General features: G+C 40.3%; 1 protein-coding gene across 2 annotated transcripts in view; it reads right to left on the bottom strand.

Moving 5' to 3' along the window:
• mpv17 (mitochondrial inner membrane protein MPV17) overlaps positions 1-16,302 on the bottom strand; it is a 42,704-nt gene extending 26,402 nt beyond the window's left edge. Inside the window, exons 1-3 of one of the 2 annotated variants that reach the window (XM_036581184.1) lie at positions 16,034-16,302; positions 15,595-15,641; positions 12,498-12,618 (exon numbers count right to left, since the gene is read on the bottom strand). In XM_036581184.1, the coding sequence (XP_036437077.1) occupies positions 12,498-12,570 (73 nt within the window). In that variant the 5' untranslated portion in view covers positions 12,571-12,618; positions 15,595-15,641; positions 16,034-16,302. The remainder of the gene's footprint in view (positions 1-12,497; positions 12,619-15,594; positions 15,642-16,033) is intronic. The other variant, XM_036581183.1, reaches the window with a different exon arrangement.
• Positions 16,303-19,697: the final 3,395 nt, after the last annotated feature.

A 19,697-nucleotide genomic window follows, 5' to 3' on the forward strand; every position in this document is an offset into this window, starting at 1 on the left:
GAGTTTCCAAAACTGGTTTAAAAAAATCTTAAAAGATGTAAAGAATTTAAACGGAACTCCTAACAGCCGTGCAAGACCAGGTAGACCACCGAAACCACCATCAGATAAACAGTATTTAAAGCTTTCATCTTTAAAGGAACAAGAAAATAAAGGTCGTATGCCTTGAATGTGTTTGGGATTACTGGGATCGTGAGCAGCAGAAAATGCAACCAACTTCTAAGACTGAACTTTGGAGATGTAGAAAAATATCCCTGCAGATTTCTTAGAAAAACTGAAAGTGAGACCCTGAACAGAACGGAAGCAGCAATAAAGGTGAAGTGTGGAAACACTAAATAGTGAAAAAATTACATTCTATTTAGTCGTTGAGGCTTCTGTGTAATTTTCTTGTACAGTGGTGCTTGAAAATATGTGAACCCTTTAGGATTTTCTATATTTCTGCATAAATTTGACCTAAAACTTTATCAGATTTTAACACAAGTCCTAAAGGTAGATTACAGATCTGTGAGCGGCAGAAGTGTGTGAATCTGTGATTTCAGTATCTGGTTTGACTCCACTGTGCAGCAATAACTGCAACTTAACATTTTCGGTAACCGCGGACTACTACACGTCGTTGCTCTTGGTGTGATCTTTGTTGGTCGACCACTCCTGGGGGGCGTAACGAGGGTCTTGAATTTCCTCCATTCGTACACAATCTGTCTGACTGTGATGGTTCTGTAACCTTTTCCAGTCTGATGAGCATCAACAGCTCTTCTTCTGAGGTTCTCAGAAATCTCCTTTGTTTGTGCCATAATACACTTCCAAACATGTGCTGTGAAGATCAGACTGTGATGGATCTCTGTCCTTTAAATAAAACAGGGTGGTCACTCACACCTGATTGCTGCTCCATTGATTGAAAACACCCAACTCTAATTTCCCCTTCAAACTATCTGTTATCCTAAAGGGGTTCATATACTTTTGCCACTCACAGATTTGTAATACTGCATCATTTTCCTCAATAAAAATGACCAAGTCTAATGTTTTTGTCTCATTTGGTTAATTTGGTTCTATTTATCTACTTTTAGGACTTCAAACTTCCAAGCACCACGGTAAATGTATGTTTTATGCTTTTACCTGACGCTGAAAAATAAATTACTAAAAAATTGCTGTAAATTAACAGATTTTAACAATATTATACACAAAAAAATGGCTGTTTACTGTAAAACAAATAGCTGCTGTAAATTAACAGCCTTTTTTTACGGTATTATCCCGTTATCCTTAAAAACAGCTATTTCCTGTAAAACTAATGCATGACATCAGTAGTAGCTGGTGGAAATTCCATCCATCTTCATGTTTTACATTACTGTATGGCATTTCATTTTACTCATGAGGTTTTACAAAAGATTTCCAACCGTCTGGATTATCATTTTTGTAGGAGATGTGTTTTGTTCTTTTAGCATATTCAGCAATTAGCCGCCGAATGCTAGCAAGACTGAATCTCACCTCAGCAGTGCATTTTCACTTAAGCTTGCCTTTCCCTTCTGTGCAACACTGGACAAAGTAAGTTTCTTTAACATTAATATTTATTAGTTAATATGTCGACTGTTCACCTTTTGCCAGTTCTTTTTTTTCAGTAAGCATTTACATCTTTTTCTACCCACGTTTTGTATTGCAGCACAAATGGGAGGCTAATTTAGCACCTCAGCTGATCCACAACGCTAACAGCATCTTCTCTCACAAGATCTTTGCAGATTCTGCCGTTTTCATGTGAAGCCCATCCTGAAACCTCTTGGGTCACAGCACCTTTTGAAATTCTTCTGCAACGGCGTATTAAAGTCTTGCTAAGATCGCGTAAAAAAAAAGGAGAGAGAGATACAACTGCCTTGAAATTTACAGGACAGCCGCTGCCTCCTGCTCGCCCAAATATCATGGTTTACAAAGGACAGTGTGCCTTAATGGCAGATCCTAGCGAAGCAAGGTAGTCCCTTTTATGCGATCTAACCTTTTCTTAAAATGTCAGGGAAGAACTAATAATCCAGAAAAGCAGAGTGGAAAGAGACTGGAACCTTTGCCATGCTTTTACTGGCCTGTCTTATTAAAACAGCCCTACTCTATTGATCATAGTACACAGGGTTCTGCACGCAGGAAAATGCAGGCAGGGTGGGAAGGAGAAGCGGCGGGAGCTGCAGCTGGAGCCGGAGCCGGAGGAGGTAATAAACACTTGCGTTTGCCATTTTCTGGCTGTAAGTGTGATGCGCAGGGCTGTGAAGCACTCAGGAGAAAGCCGTTAAAAGTTTGATGGAGGTTTGGTTTGGTGACCATCCTGCAGCTTTTTCCTCTGTATCTAAAACCATTCATGCCATCATGACATGAGAACCTTGAATGACCTCTGGGAACAACCGGGGTTAGGCCATTAGCCCTAGGGGTCATTTAAGAGGTCATTCTTATGTCATGATAGCATGAGAACCTTGAATGCCCTCCGAGTTATTATTAGGGATGACAGCTAAATGTTGGCAAATTGTTTTGACAGATAAGCAACAATCATTAATCATTAACTGGCAAGCCTAAAATCAAGAACAGGTCAAAATATCAATTATGAGATGAATAGCTGCAGTTCTGATACCTGATTGGCTGAGCGTTGTTCTAAGCCAGGGGTCAGGCGGCTCCTTTACTGCCCAGTTGTGGCTCCACAGCTGAATCAGATTAGTAGGTAAAAATAAAATAATCCTCCTTTACAGTAAAATAAAGCTCTGCTGATCGTTCAACACAGCTTAACAATAAATGGTCTTAAACTCTGCTGGTCACCATAGCAACGCGGACAACAGTCTCGCCTCGCTAGTAGCTAACGAAACAGCAAAGAGAGAGATTTAAGACGGACATCAATAATTTGAAGATGAATGGACTTATTTGCATTTATAATCACTCCAGCTGGTTTCCTGATATGTTTAATCCTCAACGGGAATCTGACAAACACTAAACAGTTACGAAGCTTCGTTTGAATTCTCCTGTTCCACCTTAAATAGTGCAGCAGTTACATTCCGGCACCTCAGGCACCATTTAAGGTGGAATGGAAAATTCGAACAAGAAGCTGGCGAATGAGAAGCCTCGTAAAAAATTGAACGTTGAGAGACATTTTACAAGAAACTGTTCTACTTTTGAGGAAAAGTCTCCCAAAGATGTGAGAAAAGCGGCTACAGCTGAGCTAAAGCTAAATATTTGTTTAGCCTATTCTAGAACATCAGCACACACTGAGACATACTTACAGCCAAGATGGTAAAATGGGCATAAATTTGGCTCCTAAAGTGGTTTGATTTTTGTTGAAAGGACAAAATGGCTCTTAACATCATCTTAACATTTGGGTTGCGAGCCCTGCTCTAAGCCATGAGCGCACAATGTAATAATGCACTGGCATATAAAATGTTTTTCAGTATGAAACACAGCATTGATAGGTGGGCCCTGGCATCAGCGTGTATATTAAGTAATCGGCCTGAAACCACATTAAACATACCCTACATTAATACCTGATTTTGTTTAAAGAGGAGCTGACAGCTTTAATACGGTCCTGATTATATGACCAAAAAAAAAAAAAACTGAAAAAGTTGAGAAAATGACTAAAATACACAGTCCTGCGTTCTACTCAAAGTAGTTTTTTCTTAAAGTTCTATACTGATATTTGTTACTCACAATTAGCACTAGTTAAAACAAACAATAAAGACCATGACCGGGGCTAGCTTTGGCTCAATGTGAATGTACCTCAATTTAAAAACATTCCTCAACTAATTCAAACAGGAACTATCGTTTATTGGAAATTATATACAATAAAATTAGCATTTTTTTTAACACAATATCATTGGTCAAACAATTGTTCGTCAGTATATGGTTAAGTGGTGAATCATTTACATCCCTAATTATGATATTTAATTTTTAAGGCTAAATAAGTTGGAAAAGAGAGAAACCACTGTGCCACATTTAAAAATATTTAGAAAAACTATGAGTACAATTAATTTTATTCAATGTTGGACATACTGTACTACACTGCATTCTATTACCAAGGCCTCTACAACCACAATAGGCTCAGAAAAGCACAATGTGACATAATATATCATGATAATGGCAAATATTGTCCACCCTATGGTGTACAGTTACTAGTGTTAAACAACTCAATTGATATTTCGTTTCAACAGCATTAATAGATAACAAAACCCCACATAACTGCAGCGTCTGTCATTCACCAGGTGTGTAGAAATGTGTTAATGCTGTGTTATACGTCATTATATTTAGAACATTCTCTTCTGCCTATTCTTGTTTATCCCTACATGGTCATGTCTGTCACACCTGCCACTTGACATGTATAGGCGGAGCCTAATCTTGGCATCAGCCCAGCTATAAAGCTGCATCAGCCCATTGTCTTACAGGCTGGCTAGGTGTCTGGTGCCTGCGCGCAAACTAATATACCTCACTTCTCCAGACACCAGGCTGGTTCCCCTGGTACAGTTAGGCTTTGGATTCTTCAGGTTTTTCAGATTGTTTTGAGAGAACTAAATAAGCAGTGAATTTCCCTTCTGCAAGTCTTGGTTCTGACCGTTCACATTTTTCCCTTTAGTGCAATTTTAAGTGAAACAAAACAGAATAAAGCAAGCTAAGCTAGTGTTCTATCTCAGCAGCTCTCACAAAGAACAAGTCATTTTTAAATACTAACTTAAACCTCCTCTGATACAGTGATGTGGAAGTGATTTGAAAAAAAAACCTTGTCATATTCAGCACAAGGCCATTGATCTCAGTAGTGCTCAGCACTATTATAGACACAACGGTTTGTTCCCAAAGTGCACCATTAAAAATATCAATGTTTACCACACCCTCAGTAGCAATCTGTCCAGTGTGTGGTGCCAAAAAGGCGCATGGCACTCTGCTGAATGGAGCCCATAAGAAAGCCTACCGCTCCGCGAGCAAAGCGCTGATGTCAGCACAACGTTCCCCACTGTCTGTCCTTGAAGGAGTGCCTCTGGGGGCTAATAGCCCCGACTGACGCATCTGACGTCCGGGTGAAATTATCTGTGATCAATTTGGCAGAGATCTAGTCTCTGCTTGCTCACTTTTCCACAGGGACCACAGCCCCCCACCACATTTAGCTGATGAGACTGGCGCGACACGGCCAGCCTGAGCCACAGCAAAAACCTTCAGCTCTGCCCTCCCAGCATGCCATTGATTTCTGTGTTTACTACAGATCACGGAGTTAATACGTCACTAATGTCCTTATGTGTGCTGACGCATTCATTTGCCAACTCCGTTCATTTTTTAAGCTATTTAGCTGTTTTGTTAATTTATTAACTTTTCATATCAATTAAATTAACGTCACTTAGGGTGACTGTTCAAGGACATTCAACTTACGCTTTTCACCTTTTACCTCAATTTCCCCCTGATGTTTTCTTCTTCAGTTTGTGCTGGAGCAGCGATTCTAGGCTAAGAAGTAAAGGCCTATTCACACCAAGTTTGGATAGTAAAAGATTTTTAACGCAGTGGAACCTCCGCATTTTTTTTTTTTGCCTCTATGAACGAAGGAAGAAGTCCAGTCATAGTTTATTTATACAGCGCTTTTTACAACAGGTGTTGTTTACAGAAAAATCCGGGTCTGAGCCCCCATGAGCGTCGCCAATGGCGACAGTGGCAAGGAAAAACTCCCTAAGAGCAAAGAGGAAGAAACACTGAGAGGAACCAAGACTCAGAAGGGGAACCCATCCTCCTCTGATCGACACCGGATAGCAAACAGCGTTAATATAAAATATTAGAATACAAAACGGGAAAAACAGGTGGAGCAACGGTTAATTAGATAGTCTGAGTTTATGCAGCAGCAGCAGGAGGGTCAGTTCATGAGGGTGAGGTTTGCACAGCGTTGTACAGCCTGAAGCTCCATGGTGGTCAAAACGGTCCAGAAGGCTGAAACGGTCCAGCACAGAAACAGCTCAGCAGAAAATCAAGTTGGCTCCAATGAAAAATTTCAGAGGGCACTGCAGTCCATCAGTTTCATTCAGGAAGACATACTTTTTTTTAAACCCATAAATAGGACTTAATGGATGTAAGCAATCCCGAACAGACCTGCTAACCATGTATAAAAATGAATGAAAGCATGTTGTACGGTTAGTACAACATTACAGTAGTAGCAGCGATCTCACCAGACTTCTGTCCATTTTTATATATAACTGTCATATGGTGTCAGAAAACCCATAAGCCTATCTGAAATTATTTACAGGCCCATCTCCTACATTTTTATTGTATTTTAGTTTTTGAAAAAAGCAGAGGAAGTATGGTTTTCCATGATATGAGCCCTATAAAAACGTGACAGTAAGAGGCAAATGTTTATTTATTAAGATTATATATTATATATATATATTATATATTAAGATTTATGCTTGCTGTTTAAATGATGCTGATCCGTGACTATAGGCTTAGATAACTTGATGGCTACACTGGAACCACAGTTCTAGTGCAAAACTGAAGAACCAATTATGGGACAGAAAACATGTCAATGATGACATCTACAAAACGGGACTGTTACTGCTGCCTTCATTTTGATTGGTTACCTTTAGATGACCGTGCCACGTGTAGGACTGTTTTTAGCGCATGTGGGGTCAGTTTAATAGGTGATCATTAAATCAAAAGAGGGACAAATTCTAAAAAGATTCTACTTTTCACTCAGACTTTTATACTGATTATACAATTTGGAATGAAACACTTTGTATTACATCAGAAAATAATGCAAAACAGAAGCGTTTTCACCAGTGGCATCAGACTTTAGGTTAGCATTAGACAGAATAATAGGATTTATTCAGAGAAATTTCTCTCTAGTGCTGCTCCAGGAAGGTAAACTGGTGACAGAAGGTACAAAATTTGCACTTTGAAAGTCACTTGATTTCTTTAACAGTTGGAAATATTTTTGTTTTTAATATTTGGCTTAATTTTCATTTTTGGCTTTTCCTACAGCCACAACGGCCACATTAGTACAGATGTATGCAAACAAAATCAACTACTGAGCTGAGGGAATACACCTGGTTTTGAAATGAACCTCTCACTTTTAATCACTAATGATTCACTTAGACACTTTCAAAGGCTTTGTTCACGTTACAAGCCTCGTTGCTCAAATATGATTTTTTGCTCAAATCCGATCTCTCTGACATGATGATTCACACTCGTTTAGGTAAGTGACTCAAATCTGTCATTAATGTGACGAACCGGCGTCCTGAAATGACCCTCATGAGCTCATCCTACTCAGTAACGTCACGTGAATGAATCACGTTCATCATCAGCACAAACTAACGAGCAGAACGAGCTTCGCTGAGAAGATCATTAACTCTGATCAGCTCTCAGCTTCATTATTAGAGCGAGACGAAGGAGAAAAAGGTGAGATGAGCTGCTTTTCCTCCGTTTACAGGCTTTAACTTCTGTTCGGCGCTGCTGCCATGGTAACGCTGAATGATGGCGCACGCACGCAGTGAAACATGAGTTCCGATCTGAGCTTCACATTAAGGTCGCATGGCCACGATTCAGATACGTATCCGATCTAGGACCACATATGAAAGTGGCTCAGGTCGGATTTGAAAAGATCGGATTTATGTCCACACAGCTCTGAAAACATCAGATCTGAGTCACATTAGGGCAAAAAATCAGATTTGTGCCACTTCAGCCTGGTAATGTGAACGTAGCCTAATGCAGGAGCCCCATCTGCACCATCCACCCAATTAAAGCATCTTCTCTATATATACAGAAGGACTCTCCTCTGCTTCTGATGTGGAAAACAAAGGCGATGAATCACTAAGCAAATCTGTAGACATGATTATATAAAGTTGCACCCGCAGCTGAGTAGCCTATTGAGGCCACTATCACTTCAGGCGTTTCTGAGACTCTCTGATCCAAACTGAAGTGTTTCTGATACAGAAGAACCAGTTCCTCGAACATATCGATCAGAATTCGCCACCTAATCAAAAGAAAAAGGTGAACAGAAAGAGAAAGAGTACTTTAAGAAAGACGAAAAGCACATCTTTCCCATCCACTCAGCAGCTCTGACTCAGGGAGTGGGTGATTCTTTGTGGACGTGACTGATTGTTTCTCATTATGAGGAACACATCGAGGCATGAGATTACGAAATACAAGATTAGCCCAGAGGCGTAGCAACTGACACTAAACTAAAACCAGCGCACAATATCAATCTAACATAAACCCACCTAGATGAGTCGTCATGCCAACTTGTTTTCCTGGAAGACAAAACAGTGTTTAGAGATGGAAATGTACTCCCACCCCCACACAGGCCTGCAGACTAAACGAACTGCGCACGTATTTGAAGCACTTTCTTTGATTTTATTAGCTTGATTTTATGGGAATTAATCCCTATAAAGACCGAGGAGGTGCATTCAGATTCATTCTGATCTCTGAGTAACTAATGAACAGATATTTCAAATAAATCAAATAAATTTTCTTTGGGAAAAAAAAAGTTATGACAAGTAAAACGAAGAAAAATATTCAAGATTTTGTACAATTTCTTGCTCACTGCTCAAATTTAAGCGAATTTGTGACACTAACTATAAGATTTTTTTCAATTTTATTCTTATTCCTTCCACTGAAGTTTGAGTTCAGGTGACATTCAGGAACATCTGAACTGCTCAGCAGAGGATTTCTTTACTGCTAGTGATCAGAATGAGGGCCAGCTCGAGTGCAGGTGGTCATTAAATCAAAAAGGGGGACAAACACTAAGAAAGATTCTACTTTTCAGACACACTGTTATCCTGATTATATAATCTGGATTATACAACAGTTAGTTTCGGCCACGCGAGCTGATTGGTTGAGAGGCGTTCTAACTGTGCTGTTATTTCACCATAACATCACATTTTTTTTCACAAACACTGTATCACTCCGCTGAGATGCTGTTGCTAAGCAACCACTTTGACAGCCGTAGGAGACGCTCAAGACATTTGAACGTTTTTACTTCTTACTTTGCCACAAACAGAAAATGGACACTTTTAAGATCACATTTGACCGACAGCCGATTTGGTCAGACTCTGAAGATGAGACGACACTAAATTCCCAAACTGTCATCACCACTGAGCAGCTTTTCAGTCGGCAGCTGAGACAGAAGAACAGCTGAACAACCTGGAATCAGCCAGAAATGAACCCAACACCATTCGCCAAACTAAATGGGCTGTAAGATGCTTTACAGACTGGCTGGAACAAAACAACATTAATACTGATCTGGCAGAAACTGACAAAACTGAGCTGAACTTGATATTGCGGCAGTTTTATGGCTCAGTCCGAACTTCAAAAGGCGAGGCTTACAGCAGACTGTGCAGCGAGTGGGCGGAGTCCGTTACTCTGACGTAGCAACAAGCTGCTTGTTAAGGAACTATAATTTGGTGAAGGAACTGCGAACAATAAAACATATTAAGCGTCGCGTTCACGGCCCAGTTTAATTTATTACTTTATTTTTGCACAGGCTTTTGAATTGTTTTATTTTTTCTGTATCCATAATCATAATTCACACTGTGTATCATAAAAATGTCTTATACATGTTGCATTTTTACTACACTGCCCACCCATAGCAATATCATACAATACAAGCGAAATATTGTCCAGAAGTAGTTTATGAATTTAAAGTCACTTGATTACTTAAACGGTTGTTTTTTTTATTTGGCCTAATTTTCATGTTTTCCTCCAGCCACCAGAGCCACATTAGTACAGCTGTCAAATTACAGGTACTGTTGATTTTATAAGTGAAAATAACACACATCCTCAACTCTGACCATGTTATAGTCAGACTTCCATTGGAGCTTATTCCATCCACAAACCTCCAGACAAAGTATGTTTTGTTGATTTCTATACAGAACAAACTTAAGTATGATATTTTTACAGTTTAACATAAGAAAAAGCAAAATATAAAATATTAAATGAACAATAACTTTTGCAAAAGCCACATTTTGTGTTTTTTTTTTCAATGTTAAATTTGGCAAACAAACAGTAACTGTGAATTAAAATAGGCAGAAGTGTGTTCTCTGTAGAGAGTTCATTTATTTTCACTTAGTAAAGCAATGGATGGATGGATGGATGGATGGCTGGCTGGATGAGCTGGGGCGCCCAAACTTTGGCATACGACTGTATCTACCCATGTTATGTTCATACCTATAGATTTGCACTGGATACCCGTATTTTACCGAATTGCTTATAAAGTACTACTTCTTGCTACACGACACCACATGGCGACGCTCCTCACCACACGTCTGAAACATGATCTCTTTACTGTCCGTCTCGCTCCGTCCAATCAGCTAGCGCTGAACTGCTATAAGTAGCCAGGACCAGGATTTATTCTGTGGGATTGTTTCTCATCTGCTGCTTCATGTCTGTGGAACACCTGATTCCGATTCACAGTGTTTTAAATCTCTTCTTAAAATGCATTCTTTAGGAATAAACACTGTTAAACAGTTGATTTATTTGTGTCTGTAATAGTTTTTTCATCATCAAGGAACTACATATAAATAAAATGCATTATTATTAAAATGTATTATTAATGTAAGTTTGCAAATGCAGTAAAAGAAGTAAAATCTAGTCACTGGAACAGTAAACCAGCATCACCTACATAATTTCATAATACAACACGTCATCAAATACTAATTTGTACTAATACAGAGAACCCCATACTCACTTAGTTTCCAAATCAGCCATTAAATACAAATCCAGGAGATCAGATAAGAATTATCCACTTGCATAGACAAGTGGATAATTGGGACAAGCCAAAGGAAAAAAAAAAAGTGACTAAAAGCTTCAAAGAAAATGAGACTCCTAACCAAAACTGCCCCCATCAGATAAACAGCACCTAAAGCTTTCATCTCTGAGAGAGAGGAGAAAATCAAGCTGCTTCAGATCTGAAAACATCCACAGGTGTTTCTGTCCATCCTTCCACTGTGAGAAGACGACTCAGCGCTGTGGGTCTGAAAGGATGTGTAGCTGTCAAGAAGAAGCTCACTGAGAAAAGGAGACGGACACATCAAACAAAGAAGCTGAACGATGGACTGACCACCCCAGAGTCCAGACCTCAACACCACTGAATGTGTTTGATTACTTCAGAAAATCATCAACCAGCTTCTCAGACTGAACTGTCGATTTAAAAACTGAAAGCAAGTCTACCAAATGGGAGAACTGTATATTATTAGTCTATGGTTTCTGTGTAATTTTCTATTAAATCTACATTTTCTTCTGACACTGAAAATGAATAACTTGTATTTAACGGCAGTTTTGACTGGAAATCAAAGAAATAAAAGGTTGTCTCTGATTACTGCACAGTACCGTATGTACTTTTTCCCTCAATACAGATATTAATAATGACATTATTATCATCACTTCGTGTGCTGGCGGATACTGATAAAATATTTCTTTTTTAAAAACTCCTAAACTTTAAAATTAGATATTTTTAACTGAAGCATTTCATGGGCATGTAAACGTAGGCTTTCTCAAACTACTCACACACACAGCTAACATGACATCACACCATCTGAGTGAGTGCTGAGTCAGGCTAGATTTTAGATCCAGCATTTTTTACGAATATTGACCAATACATGGTACCAGATTGGTACTATGTCTAATAATGTATACAAAATACCACCCAAACAAACAGCTGTCCATAATCAATGATCTTTTAAGACAATTATCTGCCAATACTGATCTGATTCTGATATTAAAACATCAATTATCTTCCCTATTTTGTCTTGTCAGTGAAATAAATGGAGAATTTCTGTTGGTCAGGTCATCATGAAAGCCTGACAAGGCAAAATACAACTGGACTTTTCAAATTATGCAAAAATGAAAAAGAGCGATACAAAGTTTTTTGCATGGCTGCACATCTGAATGTATGTGTAGTTCACATCTGAGAGAGCACTGAGTCGAGGCTTATATATCAAAACAATTTTGACTTAAAAATCTAACTTAATCAATGACATCATCAAACTTTCCAATGACTAACTGGTCCTATTCAAAGCCTTGTTATTCACTGCCATCTTGTGGCAGAAGAGTGCAAGTGCATGTTAAAAAAACAAATTACCACTGATTTTGAGAGTGATGACAAGGATTTGTCCAGAAAAATCAGACTATGTCAGTCAAAAGTGTTGAAAGTGCAGTTATTCTCTGAATTTAAAAGCTGATCCTTCTGGCAGTTAAAGAAAAGGAAATTAAGTGAATTACAGGAAACAGCTTTCTGTAGAGGCTGTGTTCCATGACGCCTGCTCAGTACATGGGAGTGTAAGATAAGCAGTAAAATAAATTAAATGTTGACTAAGGACAACCATCCTTCTATTTTGGAACTGTGGAACACCACCCAAACTCACGGTGCCTGCTCTGATGCCGTTATAGCAGAATAGGCAAATATTTACCTACAGCGAATAACACGGCTGCTGAGATAGAGTCGACCTAAAGGGGTCTAGAAAACACAGACTAATTTTAGATGAGGAGGCTGAAGTGTGTGTGGAGACGGGAGACTGTGGGTTTTTTACCAGCTGTTATGATTTGCACAGTCCATGGACGTTTGGCCATTAACACCTGGTAAGACCTCCAGAGGCCTGCCATGCTCTTCTCTCACAAACAGAGCTGGTGAAGATCTGGAAGCAGGAATCTCTGGAAGGAGATGGACAAGGAAACATTGCTGTTCTAAAAAACAGGACAAACGGGCATACCACAAACACAGCTGTACCATTAATGAGGTTTAAATTAGGCCAATATATAAATATATATTAAAATATATAAATAAGCCATATTTATCTGAGTCCCTGAATCTCTCCTGAATGATGCAACTGTATCCTACAGAAACTAAAAAACAGCAAGAAAATGTGCAGCGTAGTCGTGGCTAGAACAGCTCAAGTAAGAGGTATGTATATATACACTGATCAGGCATAACATTCTGACCACCTCCTTGTTTCTACACTCATTGTCCATTTTATCAGCTCCACTTACTATATAGGTGCACTTTGTAGTTCTACAGTTACAGACTGTAGTCCATCTGTTTCTCTGATACTTTGTTAGCCCCCTTTTACTCTGTTCTTCAGTGGTCAGGACCCCCATGGACCCCCACAGAGCAGGTACTATTTGGGTGGTGGGTCATTCTCAGCACTGCAGTAACACTGACGTGGTGGTGGTGTGTTAGTGTGTGTTGTGCTGGTGTGAGTGGATCAGACACAGCAGTGCTGCTGGAGTTTTAAAACACCTCAGTGTCACTGCTGGACTGAGAATAGTCCACCAACCAAAAATATCCAGCCAACAGCGTCCTGTGGGCAGCGTCCTGTGACCACTGATGAAGGACTAGAGGATGACCAACACAAACTGTGCAGCAGCAGATGAGCTATCGTCTCTGACTTTACATCTACAAGGTGGACTGACAAGGTAGGAGTGTCTAATAGAGTGGACAGTGAGTGGACACAGTGTTTAAAAACTCCAGCAGCACTGCTGTGTCTGATCCACTCGCACCAGCACAACACACACTAAAGTAAGTGGAGCTGATAAAATGGACAATGAGCGTAGAAACAAGGAGGTGGTCATAATGTTATGCCTGATCTTTTTTTTTTTTATAAATGTGTATATATATATATATATATATACATATATATATATATATATATATACACACACACACACATTTATACTTGTATGTCTATATTTTTTTACCACTATACCGTCCTTCTTCACTTTATATCTAAATAATACTGTATTTTGCACTTGTGGTTAGATGTTAACTGCATTTCCTTGGCTCTGTACCTGTAACTCTGCACAATGACAATAAAGTTGAATCTAATCTAATCTAAAACTAAACCTGGTTAGGAGTTTAAAGTCTGTAATGAGCAGCATGTGGTCGACAGCTCTCTTCACAAAACTAATTCTGCAGAGATGAGCCTGTAGCATGAACTGACTCTACTTAGCTATGCTTTAAAGGGGCATTACACTGATTTTACATTTTTTGCACAATAGTTCAAAAAGGTTTGACATGAAACACTCTGATCTAGAGAAACTTAAGAAGTCAGAATTGTTCACAGTGGTGGTGATGGGAACCAGACGTCTGGAGAGTTTTATGCTTCTAAAAGCTCCCTCACAGAAAGGTATCAAACATATGTTATTCTGATGCCTGAGACAGTTTTACAGCTTTGGTCTAAACCCTGGGCTGCACAACTCCGGTCCTGGACAGCCAGTGTCCAGCACAGTTTGGTGACTTTCCTGATCAAAAACACCTGATTCTATGACGGCGTTTTAGGGCCACTGTTAAAGGTCGCAACATTGAGGCCCAAGGCTTTGCGAAGGCAGCCCCTCCTGGTGTTAAATGAGGGGCGGTGAGTTGGTGGAGTTCTACGTTCATATCGATTCACCCATAAAGAAACACTCAGTCTCCCTGTCTCTCCTGCACAGCAGCACCAGCCTGTTATTAGGATAAGAACCGGCTGAAACGGCTGAGCAGGAAACTGTGTTTATCTAGAATGAAGAGCCAGACGGACTCGGAGGAAACTGTCTGTCTGTGTTGTTGAAAGAGAATCTCAGGCAGGGTCATCTACACGGCTATCGGGGGCTCCATCTCCCCCCATTCAAAGAGGGCATGAAGTTTCACAGACAGTGAGAATGATGATCAAAATGATCCACAGAGAGACAGGAGTGAGTGGAGCTCCGGCACCAGGACAGCAACCGAGACCCCAACGCGTTATGGCAGCCCCCCTACAGTACAGCAACCGAGACCCCAACGCGTTATGGCAGCCCCCCCTACAGTACAGTAACCGAGACCCCAACGCGTTATGGCAGCCCCCCTACAGTACAGCAACGAGACCCCAACGCGTTATGGCAGCCCCCCTACAGTACAGCAACCGAGACCCCAACCCGTTATGGCAGCCCCCCTACAGTACAGCAACCGAGACCCCAACGCGCTATGGCAGCCCCCCTACAGTACAGCAACCGAGACCCCAACCCGTTATGGCAGCCCCCCTACAGTACAGCAACCGAGACCCCAACGCGTTATGGCAGCCCCCCTACAGTACAGCAACCGAGACCCCAACCCGTTATGGCAGCCCCCCTACAGTACAGCAACCGAGACCCCAACGCGTTATGGCAGCCCCCCTACAGTACAGCAACCGAGACCCCAACGCGCTATGGCAGCCCCCCTACAGTACAGCAACCGAGACCCCAACCCGTTATGGCAGCCCCCCTACAGTACAGCAACCGAGACCCCAACCCGTTATGGCAGCCCCCCTACAGTACAGCAACCGAGACCCCAACCCGTTATGGCAGCCCCCCTACAGTACAGCAGCCCACTTTATCCTCCAAATAGTAGACCTTATTCTCGAAGTCTACTACTTCCGTTTTCAGTAACAGTGGCCCTGAACACCGTCGTGTGATTCACTTCATCTGTGAACCGCCAGGTTCTTTAGTGTGTGTTTGAGTAGGGGGGCTACAACACTGCGCTGGACCCCGACCCTCCAGGACCGGAGCTGTGCAGTCCTGGCCTAAACCGCGTATTTAGCCATTCGTGGCGGAGAGACACACAGGGCGTTGTAGGGCAAAGTAGAACCAAAGAAAACTTTTTTGTCCTTTCTTTTTCGGATCTGCCACTGTTTCCCTTACCGACATCAGACAGAGGAGCCCCGAGTGTGGTCACTGGTCACTGGTCACTGGACAGTAAATAAAAGTAAATGAATGTGTTTGTGTTGCAGGTCTGCAGCCCTGGTTCCGTTCACCGCCACTGAGAGGAAGTTCGGGTTTGGAGGTTAGTCTGGATGAAACATCTTAACCGCTTAATTACGGAGAAACTCTAAAAAGTCGGTCCCTTTGTCGTTAAACTGGTGCATTTCCGCCCATTTTAAACTCCAGTGGAGCCTCAGAGGTGTTTTTGGTCGCCGACCTTCAGGGAGAAGCTGGCCGAGCCGACCTCAGCACGGACTGAGCTACAGCTCGGCGGGTAAAGCGGGTAGTGAGCAGCTACAGCTCACAGACAGGCTCGGGTAGTTTATAATACATTGGAACGGTACGTTATTGATAAGCTATAACTAATATCGGGTCCTACCTTCTGAGGGTGAGTTGAGGGCGGCCGAGCTGACCGAGTATCTGTTATTTAGCGGTCAGTTTCCTAACCTGTCCCCTCATGTGAAGTGTTAATAAACACAGCTATCCGTGTTTATTAACGGGCTGTAACACTGATTAAAGCTACAGGAGTTTGTTTACAACTGCAGGCACCGCGTTAGCTAACTGACACGTTAGCCACTGAGTTCTCATGTCTGTAGCTCCTTCCCGCTGTACCAGCCATGTCCGACTCGCGAGCGAATCATTCTTTTGAACCGACTCTTTCCAATGATTCGGTCTACCCGAATCACAAGCCGAATTGATTCGAACTAATGCAATCAATGTACAAGCAGTAATGGCAATGCAGTGCACACTTGTTTACTCCACACAAACCGAAGCAGTCGGTAAATTCAAGTAACCATATAAAAAAAAACAACAAAAAAACAATGAAAAAATAAATAAATAATAATGGTAATAGTAATACACTGGAAAAAAGGGGGGGTGTTAGGGGAGACACAGTTGCTCCCCAGTGTCTTTCAAACCATTTTCATACTTTTATTTTAGTAACTTTTTGGCATTTTTCTTTTTCATGCACTGTAAGGTACCAAAATAGAACATGAGCACCTTATGAAAAACGTAAAAGGATGGTGTTGATTTCATTTCCTTTACTTTATGTATGAAACATTTTCCTAACAGTAAAATAACATTTACAACCATTTCAGAATCTGCGTCTCGGAAAAACTTTCCATTTAGAATATCTGCCTTTGTAAACTCACTCAAACCCACAATCTCTGCGTATAACCAATACTGTAAATCATCCCGAAACGTGTTCCAGCACTTACAAGAAACAAGTAAATGCTCAGTTGTTTCAAAATCTTCTTTACAGAAAACACAAACATTTTCATCCAAATTAAACCTTTGTCTCAGAAACTCTTTAGATGGATATTTTCCATTCATTATTTTGAAATGAACTTCCTCGGCCTTTGGGGGAGGGGGGGGGCAGGAAATGTAATATACATATATCTGGGCTTACATATATAATCTTTTGGGGAAAAAAGAAGAACTTCTGAAACATTTGGGTACAGTATCCTATTGAAACAGCTCCTACAAATGTTATTGGAAAAATTTGCATGTAAAAATTCTGTTCCTTGTATTAAGAGCTGGGGAAGTTGAGGGTCGGTGTCCTGAAGTCAAACACAGCTTGTGGAACTGCCTTAATGACCGTATTGTCCGCAAATCAAGTTAAACTCCTTGCAAATATCTTGATAAGACCAAACATTACATTTGAATCTGAAACATGTGATGTTGACCATATTCCCTTTTCAAACCACTCAGAAATGAACAGTGATTCGAGTCTGTAAGTAACACCTCAGTTGTTCCAGATAGGAGTGTTATGAGTTGTGAAACTGTGACTGTAGATCATTTCCCAATATAACAGAACCTGTTGGTGGAATAAGGACAGTTCAGTGGGTAGTGGGTTAAAATCACGTTTCCTCATTAAATCAATTCCACCACGCCTCTGGAATTTGTTTTGTCTGTAACAAAAGATTTTAACCAATTGATTTTCAGTGATCCATTAATTCAGTCAAAGTCGAACTTCTTTATTAAGGCCGTTAAAGCAGAGACGACTCTGATCTGTCAGTGAGTTTTTGTCACCAGCCGAAGTTCGTAAAAATTAAACAGAGGCTAAATAAAATAATTATAATAAATAATCCCATTTCGCCTTCTGAAAAATCGCGTTGGGCAGTATACCGTCAGCCATAACCTTAACGTGGTTTAATTAATTTACTGTCCGAATAGATGTAAAGGCCTTTATTTTGAAAGACGAGCCGTTAATTAACCAATGCTCAAATGTGATCAAATGAATGACTGAATCGGACATTCAATTCATTCAAACCTGCAGTTCGAAAGAATCGGTTCGGCAAAATGAATCAAACTCACCCTCGCTGAAGTCTCTACGGAACACACGCTTGTGGAATCTGGCCAAGCTGACCTGGACAGTGTGACTGTCATTAGCAACACGAGGTCTGTCGAATGGGCCTTTATTTCCAAACTAAAACGCACAGAGAGCGGCTGCGCGTTTCGGTTGTGCTTTTTCTAACACAAATTACAACATGAAACTTTTATTTTGAAAGAAATCTTAAAATAAGCCTTAAATTATAAAGGGACATTTTTTACACTGCTAGTTCACCTCACTGTTCATATCAAGCCAGATTCTTAATTCAGTATCATTTAAAAGACACATTTTTGTTTTCCTTTATCTTTGATCAAGGTGTGATGACTTCCCACCTTGAAAAACATTTCAGACCCTGTCTAAAACCACCGTTCACCTTAAAAATGACAGGGCTGGGCTGTAACAGAATACAAGTATTCTGAATACACATTTAGAACACAGAAATTAAGCATCTGTATTCAGTCGGTTTATTTTGACAGAATAAAGAAATTAAGTTCAAAGTTATACTTTGTAAAGACACATTTACATTTTAGAATACTTACCCACTAAATTAAAAACATACCGTCTTAAAAAGGAACACCATCAGTTCTTGCTTATTAACTATTTTAAAATCAGAGCACAGAACCTAAAGACAGGCTCTAAAGAAGAACGCAAAAGACTTCTGAAGTTGCTGCTAAAGCCTGAGTAGACTGATAAATCAATGTGATCGGTTATTAATCTCAGTGTTACTGAACTCTGCTAAAGCCTGAGTAGACTGATAAATCAATGTGATGATCAGTTATTAATCTCAGTGTTACTGAGCTCTGCTAAAGCCTGAGTAGACTGATAAATCAATGTGATCGGTTATTAATCTCAGTGTTACTGAGCTCTGCTAAAGCCTGAGTAGACTGATAAATCAATGTGATCAGTTATTAATCTCAGTGTTACTGAGCTCTGCTAAAGCCTGAGTAGACTGATAAATCAATGTGATCGGTTATTAATCTCAGTGTTACTGAGCTCTGCTAAAGCCTGAGTAGACTGATAAATCAATGTGATCGGTTATTAATCTCAGTGTTACTGAGCTCTGCTAAAGCCTGAGTAGCCTGATAAATCAATGTGATCGGTTATTAATCTCAGTGTTACTGAGCTCTGCTAAAGCCTGAGTAGACTGATAAATCAATGTGATCGGTTATTAATCTCAGTGTTACTGAGCTCTGCTAAAGCCTGAGTAGACTGATAAATCAATGTGATGATCAGTTATTAATCTCAGTGTTACTGAGCTCTGCTAAAGCCTGAGTAGACTGATAAATCAATGTGATCAGTTATTAATCTCAGCGTTACTGAACTCTGAGGGATGGAACTGAACAGTAGTGAACATGTTCACAAGTGATGAGCTTAGCATCGGTGCTGTACTGGACTCATACATGCATTTTGTGGAAAGTCACATGTCATTAACTGTTACTGGTATATGGCAAATTGTTTGCTTAGTTCATAAGACAGTAGTGGAATTACTGGAACAGCAGTGGAATGTTGTAACTTCATTTAAATCATTGAATTATTCATAAAACATAAGAAAACTGCCATCAGTAACAGCGAGGAACAGTGTGAATTAAGTACAGATTACATCAGCATCTGCCTCATCAATATGTATTCCAAATATATTCTAAATGTTACAACATACAACAAAATACAATATTATATGAACAATGTATTAAGCACAAACACGCTCCAAGGA

Source organism: Colossoma macropomum, unplaced genomic scaffold (genome assembly GCF_904425465.1).
Source record: "Colossoma macropomum unplaced genomic scaffold, Colossoma_macropomum, whole genome shotgun sequence".
NCBI lineage: Eukaryota > Metazoa > Chordata > Actinopteri > Characiformes > Serrasalmidae > Colossoma > Colossoma macropomum.